General features: G+C 36.5%; 1 protein-coding gene across 3 annotated transcripts; it reads left to right on the forward strand.

The window, feature by feature from the left end:
• The first annotated feature begins 1529 nt into the window (after nucleotides 1-1529).
• On the forward strand, nucleotides 1530-6675 carry LOC131622330 (uncharacterized). 3 transcript variants are annotated; one of them, XM_058893360.1, is made up of 6 exons: nucleotides 1530-1707; nucleotides 1990-2145; nucleotides 2653-2729; nucleotides 2901-4751; nucleotides 5510-5657; nucleotides 5802-6675. In XM_058893360.1, the coding sequence occupies exons 2-6, from the start codon at nucleotides 1998-2000 to the stop codon at nucleotides 6533-6535; spliced, it is 2958 nt and encodes a 985-aa protein (XP_058749343.1). In that variant the 5' UTR covers nucleotides 1530-1707; nucleotides 1990-1997; the 3' UTR covers nucleotides 6536-6675. The 3 variants fall into 3 exon arrangements, with proteins under 3 accessions (XP_058749343.1, XP_058749341.1, XP_058749342.1); XM_058893358.1 differs by having other exon boundaries at nucleotides 1531-1707; nucleotides 2650-2729; XM_058893359.1 differs by having other exon boundaries at nucleotides 1706-1841; nucleotides 2650-2729.
• Nucleotides 6676-11134: the final 4459 nt, after the last annotated feature.

Here is an 11134-nt window from a genome sequence, read left to right on the forward strand (position 1 = left end):
GTGGCTGGTCTGTTTTTAGATGTTGTAACATCTGTCTTGACATCATGTGTTATTGAGACAACAGTGTTAGCATGTGTTGTAAGTGCCAAAATTTTAAGTCCCACTGCACGTGTCAATTTGTTTACTAGAAATTTTGGTAAACAAAGACAAGTTTGATTTCACTTAAGGGATTAAACTCGAAAAGATTCCAGGACAAATTGTGCAAAAATCATAAGTTTGAAATATGTTTGACAATGAATGTCGAAATTTAAAAGAAAAGATTGAATGCAGTAAACAAAATAAAGTGAACAAACTGAATTCATAAATGGAACGCAAATGCATACATTGATTCAAATCAACTTGTTTCTCACTAACACTTGGATACTTTGAGTGTATAGAATTTGTGTAAAATTGTGGACCCCTAGTCCTACAGACATGAACTACTTATATACTAGTTCTTTTGTAACCATCACCAACAGTCGACTAAACACCGTTCGACACATCTTCATTTCCACACGTCCTTCGTTCCCAAAAAACATCCACGTGTCCCTAATAGCTGTTTGATCTTGTCCATTTTCCATTTCTTCAACAGTGTTGACATCTATAGTGGTAACATTATACTGAAAGTCTCTAAATTTCTCTGTCCCCTAATTCGAGCATCATGTCTTTGACTCGACTTGGTGATGAGATTCATATTTCGACCGACATTCCACCATATGTTTCGGTCGCATGCAACCCAGAAAAACAAATCTTTTAGTCAACCATGGCGCATTTCGACTAAAGTATAACTCAAGTTAATTTATTACCATTGAGATTCATATTTAAACCTCTCATTCGGGTTGTGTCGAAAATATGAGGTAACACCAAGGCAATTTCACGCTCGCCTAAGCATCGTAGCATTGGAGAGACTCTTCCCATTTTATGAACTTTTTTCGTGAAGAGTATAATTAACAGTTTGCTTTCGAATTCTCCTTGTCTTGCCTTCGTCTAGTAGAAGTTCGTCCACCTGCAGATAACATATTATGAGCGACATCTAACTAGACTTAAGGACAACTTTCACTAAAAAAATGGATCAAAACTCGAATAGTTTGTCGATTATTCTCAACTTTTAAAATTAATTAAATTAATTAATACTATAAAATACAATTCGTTCTGTTTTTTACTAACCTTTCATTTGATTGAAATTTAGACAAAATCACCTTAAAGACCAACATCAACTAAACCAAAATCAACATGAACTAAAATAAACTAAACAACCAACATGACACTCATAATTTTTCTTAAATTGCATAGCTTGCTCACCTTTGTCTTTTAGTCCTAAAAGAATTTGTAGTATTGTACTATCCCTAACCCAAACAATTACTAAAGAGTTACAATTATACCATTAATTATCACTCTAATTATGTCCATCCAAATTTTACTTCATTAAATAAAGTACTTTTCTTTAAATCCCTAAGAAAAAAAGACATTAAATAGTACTAGTAGTAGTACTATCCTACTATACTACATTATTTAATTAAAATAAGCAACAAAGCAAGTGTGTTAGAGTTAAGTGAGCCCGTGTGATTAACCGTAACCCAAAAGTAATAAATGAGTGAAACGAATCGCACAACATCTCAACTAAAAGGAGGTTTCAAGTCCGACGCGACGCAAACAGCTAACAACTCCGTCCAATCATCCTTTCCTCTCAATGCTACACCACCCACCGCCTCTTCTTCTTCTCCTCAGGTTCATTCTCTCTCTACCTTTCTTCTCTCTCTAGATTCCCCTTTCTTCTCTCTCTAGATTCCCCTTTTCTCCCTCCACCGACATTCCAGATCAATGTCGTTTTCCCCTTTCACCTCCGCGTTTTGATTTTCTAGGTTTTCCTAATTTCCCTTATGTTACTTGCATTGTTGTTCATTCTTCGTTTGGATCTCGTTCTATACTGTTGATTGTTTATTTTTCTTCTATGAATTTTTAGGTTTTAGATCTCTACAATCAATTAACCTTGTGTTTGTTTGTATGTAGGTGTTGAAATGAATACTATGATGAATAATAGAACGGTTCACAATGATGAGAAGCCTTTTCCTGGTTGCTTGGGAAGAATGGTTAACCTTTTTGATTTGACTACTGCTACTGGAAATGGAAACAAGCTTCTCACCGACAAGCCACACCGTGATCATGGTTTTCTTTTCTTCTCTGATTTTTACTTTTATTTTTTTTATTTTTCCATTTTTAGCCCCCAAATTCTTTGCTTTACAAATTCTCTACGATGGGTTGTGTTTAAATTAGTTTGTGGTTTTCTTTTGTTGGGGTTTAGTAGACAGTAGAAATTGGTGGGTTATAGCTAGTAGGTGATGGTGATTAATACAAACGTAGCAAACTGTATATTTTCTAGTTTGGTTGCACTTTCCTATTTGCTTTGTAGTTGTAGTTTTGTTTCTTTATTTGTTTATTTATTTATTTTCCTTTGTGTCTTCATTGTTGAGTTTTGGATAGACAACTTTCTTTATGACCTGTCTAGTTTTTGTGTTTAGCTGACTTTAGCATCATAAAACCCAGTCAATTGCTTTAATATATTTTTGCAACTTGTTTGTAATAATTGTGCTTGTGGTTTTGCTGTTGGAATTGTTCTATACCATTTATAATTTGCCATTTTGATCTCACTGTGTTATAACTGACTTGCAGCAGCATCTCTTTCAAGAAGTCAATCAGATGTTTCGAGGATTGCAAGTCCTTCGTTTGCTGATCAGATAGAAGATAGGCCGGTAATTTGAAAAGGATTACTATTTTTTTGTTAGTAAAGGTCATTTGGTGTAATTCAAAGGAAAAGATGAATGGGATGATACTGTCATGTGGAGTGTTTTTCTTGTTTTTAATTTACTGTGTACTTTGCTGTAGTTGTTTTGATTTTTTTCCCGTTTTCGTGAACTTTGCAGATTGTTTCTAACTTAATGAGAGCATCTTCAAATAAAAAAATAAATGGAACACCCATCAAGATGCTCATGGACCAAGAAATGTCCAAAGAAGTTGTTTCCAAGCATACTCCACCAAATGTTGTCGCAAAGTTAATGGGCCTCGAAGCCCTTCCACAGGGAAAACGTAATTTACCTGTGGAGAGAAGCCCTGGAGGAGATTGTTCTCAGCACATGTGTGGTCATTCTGGCACATCATTCAATCATCGGCAGTTGGATGATAGGTTTATGGACAAGGAAATGCTTCATGATATTCATCCGAGCAGAGAACAGGTTGCTTACAAAGATATTTATGAAATATGGCTGCAATCACAGAGAACAAGTAATGTTAACGACAAGACACCAGAGAGAGGGAAGTGGGCTGAAGATGTTAATGAGAAGAAAATGGCTTTTATTCGTCAAAAATTCATGGAAGCAAAGCGACTGTCTACAGATGAGAGATTACGCCAATCAAAGGAGTTTGATGAAGCCTTGGAAGTTTTAAGCTCAAATAACGATCTGTTAATCAGGCTATTGGATTCTCAAAATCTATATGAACGGCAGTCTACTCCACTGGCTGAGACAAAGCGCATTACTGTTCTTAAACCTTCAAAGTTGGTTGACAATGAAAAGTTCAGTAGAAAGGGAAACAATAACGACAAACATATTAAGAAACCATTAAATAATGATGCTGCATGGGAGAGAACTAGTCCTGGATACTCTCCTGCCAGTCAGAAAGTTGATGAATTTCCTGTCCAACCTACTCGAATTGTGGTATTGAAGCCTAGTTCTGTGAGAGCACATGATGTTAAGGCCTTGGTTTCTCCAATGTCATTATCACCTCAAAATCTGCAAAGTGGAAACTTCTATCACGGCCCTGAAGATGATGATGATCTACTTGAATCAAGAAAAGTGGCAGAAGACATTACACAGCAAATGCATGAAGACCTCAGGAGCTATCAGAGGGATGAAACCGTGTATTCTCCAGTATTTTCCACTGGATATATTGGTGATGACAGTTCATTCTACAAATCAGATCATGAGTGTACTGCAGGGAATTTTAGTGATTTAGAAGTCATGTCGCCATCTCCCAGGCATTCTTGGGATTTCGTCAATCGCTGTGGAAGTCCTTATTCTTCATCATCCTTCAGTCGTGCTTCGGGCTCTCCTGAATCATCAGTAGGCAGAGAGGCTAAGAAACGACTCTCTGAAAGATGGGCCATGATGGCATCTAAGAAGGATCTTCAAGAGCAAAGACATATGCGGAGAAGCTCTACCTTGGGTGAGATGCTTGCTCTTTCAGATATAAAGAAATCTCTAATATCTGAGGTTGAAGGTATTAATGAAGAACCAGAACCGAGGGAATCTGTTTCTTGCAGTAAAAATTCGAATGATGAAGAAATATCCGTGGATGGGTCTACTAAAAGCCTCCCCAGGTCAAAGTCTGTCCCTGTATCTTCCAATGTCTATGAAAATGGGCTCTACATTGAAGCTTGTAATAACGATGCTGGTAAAGCACACGGCTCCAAGGAGCTGACGAAGTCAAAGAGTATGAAGTCAACATTTAAAGGGAAAGTTGCGAGTTTCTTATTCTCAAGGAATAAGAAATCAATCAGGGAGAAATCTTGTCTTTCTCATTCTACAGATGAATCTCAGTCAACTATTGCAGAAACATCAGTATCTACAATAAACTCACCTGAAGTCTTTAGGAATGATGTGTCTCAAAGCTTCAACGGTGGGTCCTTTGAAGAGTGTTCCCTTCCAGCTCTATGTGAATCATCGAGCAAAACTTTATCCTATCCTGTCTCTAGCAGACGAGGCGTAATATCTATGGAGGTAATAGCTAATATTGTTCAGCTTCAGCATGATTTATCCATGTTTTCACAGTGCATTATGCACGAGTTCTCTATTGGCTGCCTAGGTTAACTCATTAATGTCGCGTCTATTCTGCTACTTTTCCTCAGTCCCTCAACCCTGTTTCTCTGCAAAAGGGCAAAAGGGAAAAAAAGGGAGAGAGAAATGGGAACTAATTGAATCATTGAACAGAAACACAGTATTGAATATAACGTTGCTTCTTCTAAACTCTAGTTTATTAACGAGTTGTATGGATGGCTATCTTTTCATCTGTATCTATGTTTTGCTAAGCAACATGATAAAAACAGTCTTAAACTGTATGATCTGAAGTACTGCTTCATCACTATCCAGAATTAAGTTTCTGCTTTCTCCACCTTACTACTAAATTTGGTCCCTAGAACCTTGCACTGTTGTAGAGATGCTTTCATGTATGGTATATTGTTTAAGAAATTTGATGACATGGTGGCAGGTTCTTTATAAACAAACAACTTGACAAATTGTTTGGAGATTTTGGTATGCGTTGGAAATAGTGTATAAAATTTTGAACCACACCTAGTTATGAACATTATAGATCTTGTGATAAATAATTAGAAATGTCTCTTGTTGTCAAAGATTATGGAATGATGAATTTAATGCCATATATCCTGAGTTAATATTTCTGAAAATCTGTTATATGTGCTGGAAGTTGGTAACTAAATGGACTGGAGAAGTTTCTGAGACTGTTCTGTTTGTTTTCACAGCCTGAATTTACCACGTCAAAGCCCACAGTGACAGGGATTTCAACTGAAAACCAGGACCAACCAAGTCCAATCTCAGTTTTAGAGCCTCCCTTTGAAGATGAAAATGCAGCTCACGAGTCCTTGGACTGTATGAAGGGTGGTCTGCTTGGTAATGCTTAAAACCTTGCTCTCTATTTATCCCAAACCTGCTATTTCAGCATGATCTTATTTTATTTTGATAGACCAGCACATTGTTATTTGAAAAATTCTTGTCTTTATTGGTTTATTTACTCGAATGTCATCTATTCTGTAGGATCACGGGTGTCTCTGAAGTCTAATTTAATTGACAAATCACCTCCTATAGAATCAATAGCTCGAACCCTCTCATGGGATGGTTCTTGTGCGGAGGTGGCAAGTTCGTACCCATTAAAGCCTACATCGGTTTCCTTAGACACCAAAGTAGAGGATCAAGACTTGCTCGTCTTTGTTCAGAAATTACTATCAGCTGCTGGACTTGATGATCAAGTGCAGTCTGACTCGTTTTACTCTAGATGGCATTCCCTTGAAAGTCCATTGGAGCCATCATTGAGGGACAAATATGCCAATCTCTACGACAAGGAGGCTCAGCCTCTTCATGAAGCAAAGCGAAGGCAGAGGAGATCTAATCAGAAGCTTGTATTTGATTGTGTCAATGTTGCACTAATAGAAATTACTGGCTATGGATCAGAAAGTTCCTTATTTGGTAGGTTGTGGAGTGGGGACCATAGAAGGCTCCAATTATCAGAGGGTGCACCTCCCCTTTTGGTAGACCTTATTGTAGCCCATATGAAGGAGTTGACATCTAGTGGCATAAGGTCTGTTTGGGGGGATTGTGGGGACAGTAACAGCCTGGTAGTGGAAACTGTAGTGAGAAAAGAGGTCGTGGGTAAAGGGTGGGTTGAGCTAATGGGATTAGAGATGGATATTTTGGTAAAGGAAGTAGAAGGGAAGTTGCTTGAAGAACTTGTGGAGGATGCAGTGGTTGATTTGACAGACAGGGTGGTGTGAATGGTTGAATTGAAAATCCCTGATGTGGCTTTCTGCTTTGTATTTTTGAATATTGTAACTCTATTATTGTTGTATTCGATTATCAACACATGGTCCTACCTAATTTATTAAATGCTACTAGAAAAATGTTGCAATCTTTAGTTGTTCTTTAGTAATGAATCTGTAACCTAACTATACTGCTGAAACAATTATAAAACCTATGACACTTGTTATAAGAGACCATGCAATCAATCCTGAGTGCAGATTGGTTTCTGTGAGACTATTGAATAAAACATTTGGTGTCATCCCTATTTTTTCCATAAAAATAACAAGAGAAAGAATGAGTAGTTGAAAATTCAAGTCAAGTTTGAAGATGCCACAATCTCAAACTTGGCCAAGAAAAGAGAACCTCAAAAGTGATTGATAGACTGTATCATGCTACTACATTGCAATAAGTGTGAAATCAATTAAGTTCTGACAGTAGAATATATAGTAACACAGACTAGATTTTGTTTGAGTACTCAATCATCGACACTGTCTCAGCGAGTGCAAATGTAGACTCAGTTGTGGGCCATGCAGTGCTGCAATATCTGTACAACTTGTATGGAACATGGACCCACCAAAAAAAGGAACAGTTCATTCCTCTCAATATTGTCTACCTATTGCAATTATCTGCTGGCTCCATTAAATCATGATTAATGATTAATGCAAGTGCTGAATTTGTGCAATTATCTTCTAGTTCTCATTAAATCATGATTCTACAGTTGATCTGGATCTGGTTGGAATGATGATGATTGATAACTTTTTCATTACCAAACACCACCATTACGTTCATTATGCTTGCTCTAGTTTGGTCTATGCACACTTTTTTTTTTTGTAAGAGCTACTCCTTCCGTCTCATAATAAGTGTCTTATTTGAGTTTTGCGCGGTTCTTAAGAAAATGATTAGATGTGTTGATTTTAATGATAAAGTTAATATCAATTACTAAAGTACCCTTATTTATTATAGGTAATTGAGTTGTTGAAAAACGTGAAAGTTAATATATAAGGGTATAGTAGTGGAAAAAAATAATAAATATTACATTGGTATTCTAAAGAGACATTTATTTTGAGACATAGAAAAAGTGGAAATGAGACACTTATTATGAGACGGAGGGAGTACTTACTAAGATGCAAAAACATAACACTTTCCAAACACCCTTCCCTTTTTGTCACAAAACTTGTCTTATTCACAAGATAAAAACTAAAAAGATCATTTCTTATCGGCAAAATATCTTATCATATATTTGAATATTTTTGAATAATTTTTTTACCTAGCTATATTTAATATAAGATTCTCTTACAAACAACACATGTATTGTCGCTTATAATAAGGAAAGTTTGTGGTCCAAACATAACTCACGAGTTAAAAACAAGTTTATTTTTTACTATTTTTAATTCCTTGGCACTTCCATTCTATAGAATTTACTTCAGTTCAAAAAGTACTATATAACATTTGTATAATACATGAAAATTAATTAATACTGTTATCGCATTATCGTGCCAAGTTTTGCTTGAGAATCGAGTTGGCAAATTATTCATAAAACATCCCTTGAAAAAGTAATGATAATGATATTTAAGTACTAAGAATAATCAATAAGTATGGTCAACTTAAAAATATTCTCAAGTGGCAGCAGGTGTTCTGGCAAATAGTGAAGCTGAAATTATTGGTTGTTCTTCAAGTTAAAAATTGAAATTTGAAACACAAGCCATGAAACCCGTGACAGCTCTATTTGACTGTGTTACATCACAAGGATAAGGTTTGTAATAAAGAATATACTACTTGAGCTTGTAGATCCTTGAGATCCTAAAAATGCAGGAGTAAGGCTGATTCTTGAGAGAGATATTATTCTTTTTTGTTTGTCATTTCTCTATCAAGTAAAAAAGGGATAGAGTGAAATGGATTTTTGAAGAAAAGTGGTTTTGCTTTTTTGTTCATTTAAAGGATTTAAGGTGGCCTAGTTTATGTTTATGGATTGATTTTACTTTTGGCCACCTACTTTACTTTTATGGAATTTGGACCGTTGCCGTAAATAGTGTGTATTTGTAATGTATAATTATTAGTAAGAGCGGTATTCTTATGAGACGGCCAAATGTTTAAAAGGCAAAGTTCAATTTATTCTAAATGTTTCAAGACATAAAAGTCATTACACGATATATTTAATGTGAATTTCTTCATTTTTTTATTACACTCATCTTGAATTTTGAACTTATTTGAACATTGAAGATCAACACCATCAATTTATGATTCTTTACCATCAACATACACCTCATTCTGGTTCCAAAACAGAATAATGACGCCGTATGTGGAAATTGACTCATAATTCTCACAAAAATTCCTCAAATAGATCCTAGATCCAAAATCGGGTCCTTACAAAAATTGCCGAGAAATGGACCCTAAACCTCTAGTATCACACCGAAGATCCTCGATCAACCTTCTGATTTTGTATCACCTCAATTATCCATCATTAAATAGATTCGTACCATAACAATTTTCAACGTAGACTCACTACCGGAATACTTCCTCCCTATGACGAGTAATCACAAAGCGATAAGCAAAGACTGCGTAGTACCAGGATCCCTAGACCGCGATAGGGTGAACAGAATCCCGAACGCAGAGTTATCGCCGATTACAATGATTACTGTTGTGAATCATACTACATATTAATGCGACACAAAATTGTTAGGTATCCTGATTTTATCCTACTACATTTGATTGTCACCACTAACATCCACATCCTCGTGAAATCTAGTGGCAATTTGTCATTAGAACTCCTATTTCAGATGATAGAGTGATATTGAATCAAGAAACAAAGATAAAGGGGCCTTAGGATACTTGAGAAACAAGAAGATACGAAAAATCTTCAGTGTGGAGCTATCAGCGGGTTTAACAGTCTCCACCGCTATCGAAACACTTGCAAGATACCACATAGATGATGGATTTCCTATGATAGCTTTTGATCTAGCGTAGTCGAGAAATCAAATCTCCGACAGTAGGATCTAAACACACATGATAGTGGAGATCTTTTGACCTCCAATAATTCAATATCTTACCCTTACAGAATAACGAAGATCATACCCTCAGCAGGAAAGAGCAGACGAGAGGAAGGTGATATGAGTTTCTGATAACCTTGAAGAGAAACACTGTCCAAGACGTCTCCGCTCGCACGTCTTATCAAGATAAAGGCCCGACTTCGCTAATTCGTACGTAAATAGTACACCAGAGAAGGAAACTAAACTATGTACACATTGACTTAAGAAGGACTTAGTGGTGGGAGTCTTAAGGAATCTCATCCCATACGCATACTGTTGATTGAATTTTGGAGGATTGTGGAGAATGACATCTAGATCAAAATAAAGGAACAAATAATATATACTACTCAACCGATCGTTCATAAGATGCATCCCTGAACAGCCGCTCAGAGACAATCGAGCCTTTACGGTTGGGATGAGGAGCAACTATGAAGGCACCGAATGTCCCATAACGCCCTTCAAGCAAAGGTACGCGGACAAAACTCGTGGTGGACGACCACATCCACAAAATAAGTAAAGAGGAAGTAGATCATACAACCATTGTGAATTTCTCAACGAGTTAATTCTGTAGATATTTTGCACAATGTCAATAATTAATTTGCTAACTTTGGGACATTGCAACCATAAGGGTCTTGTAATCCCCTGCAGGATGGCATAAGTCGCTCATTTGGGGGAAAATTCCACACTTGATGAACATGCTTAAAGCGAAGCTAACACACCCCTCTCTTAGGAACTAACCACTTCAAGAATGTAGACAGTGGAGTTCAGAGACGTCCACCTTGAACTAGGTCAACTCTAGGGAAAGGGACGTGCATCTTGTCTTTGGATGAGAACGGTTTATAGCAACATTGAAGAACAATACTAACTCTTCCCAATAGGAGCTAACAATGACGAAACTCCGATTATTACTACAGAGTTTGATGGGCACGACAAACACCATCAACACTCACAAGGAGAAAAATTTTAAAATTGAAGGAACAAAGAGAATGTCCTAACGCAATAAAAAATGCTAATCAATCCAAGGCAGGGAGACTAGCGGCGAAGAAGGTGGATTCGACAACCATAAAGAAGAAATAAAATATACCAAACACACAAATCTAAATAAAGGCACCAGATGTAAAGTTAAATATATTTTTAAATATTGTCGTTTTTTCCAAGACATGAAAGCCCATCCAACATTACAGAAAGAAGAAAAAGAAGGCGAAAATCAGGCTTTCACACTCTGAGATGCTGTGTCCCAATTGGCCACCAAAGCCCTGCCCTAATTAACCTTGAAAGGATTCAATTTTGTAATAGGGATATGAACGTGCAAAAAGAATTCTTTAGCTTGATCCACCGCCTGATCGAGAGCGTCGTACATATTCTCCTAAAACTACAGGAGTAAGGATGACTCTTAAGAGAGATATTATTAATTTTTTTATTTGTCTTTTCTCTATCAAGTAAAAAAGGGATAGAGAGATAAATTTTAGAAGAACAATAACAAGTTGTAGTAGGATTCTTGAAGAGTTAAGTTTAATAACAAGATTGATCACCATCATAATTTCATCA

The sequence above is a fragment of the Vicia villosa genome, unplaced genomic scaffold, assembly GCF_029867415.1.
Source record: "Vicia villosa cultivar HV-30 ecotype Madison, WI unplaced genomic scaffold, Vvil1.0 ctg.000029F_1_1_1, whole genome shotgun sequence".
NCBI lineage: Eukaryota > Viridiplantae > Streptophyta > Magnoliopsida > Fabales > Fabaceae > Vicia > Vicia villosa.

Bases quoted from the DNA above. Each gene is read 5' to 3' on its own strand.
- LOC131622330 (XM_058893358.1), top strand. From the start codon at position 1,998: ATGAATACTATGATGAATAATAGAACGGTTCACAATGATGAGAAGCCT. The intron at 2,730-2,900 runs GTAATTTGAAAA...TGAACTTTGCAG, and splicing joins ATCAGATAGAAGATAGGCCG to ATTGTTTCTAACTTAATGAG. The intron at 4,752-5,509 runs GTAATAGCTAAT...TTGTTTTCACAG, and splicing joins GAGGCGTAATATCTATGGAG to CCTGAATTTACCACGTCAAA.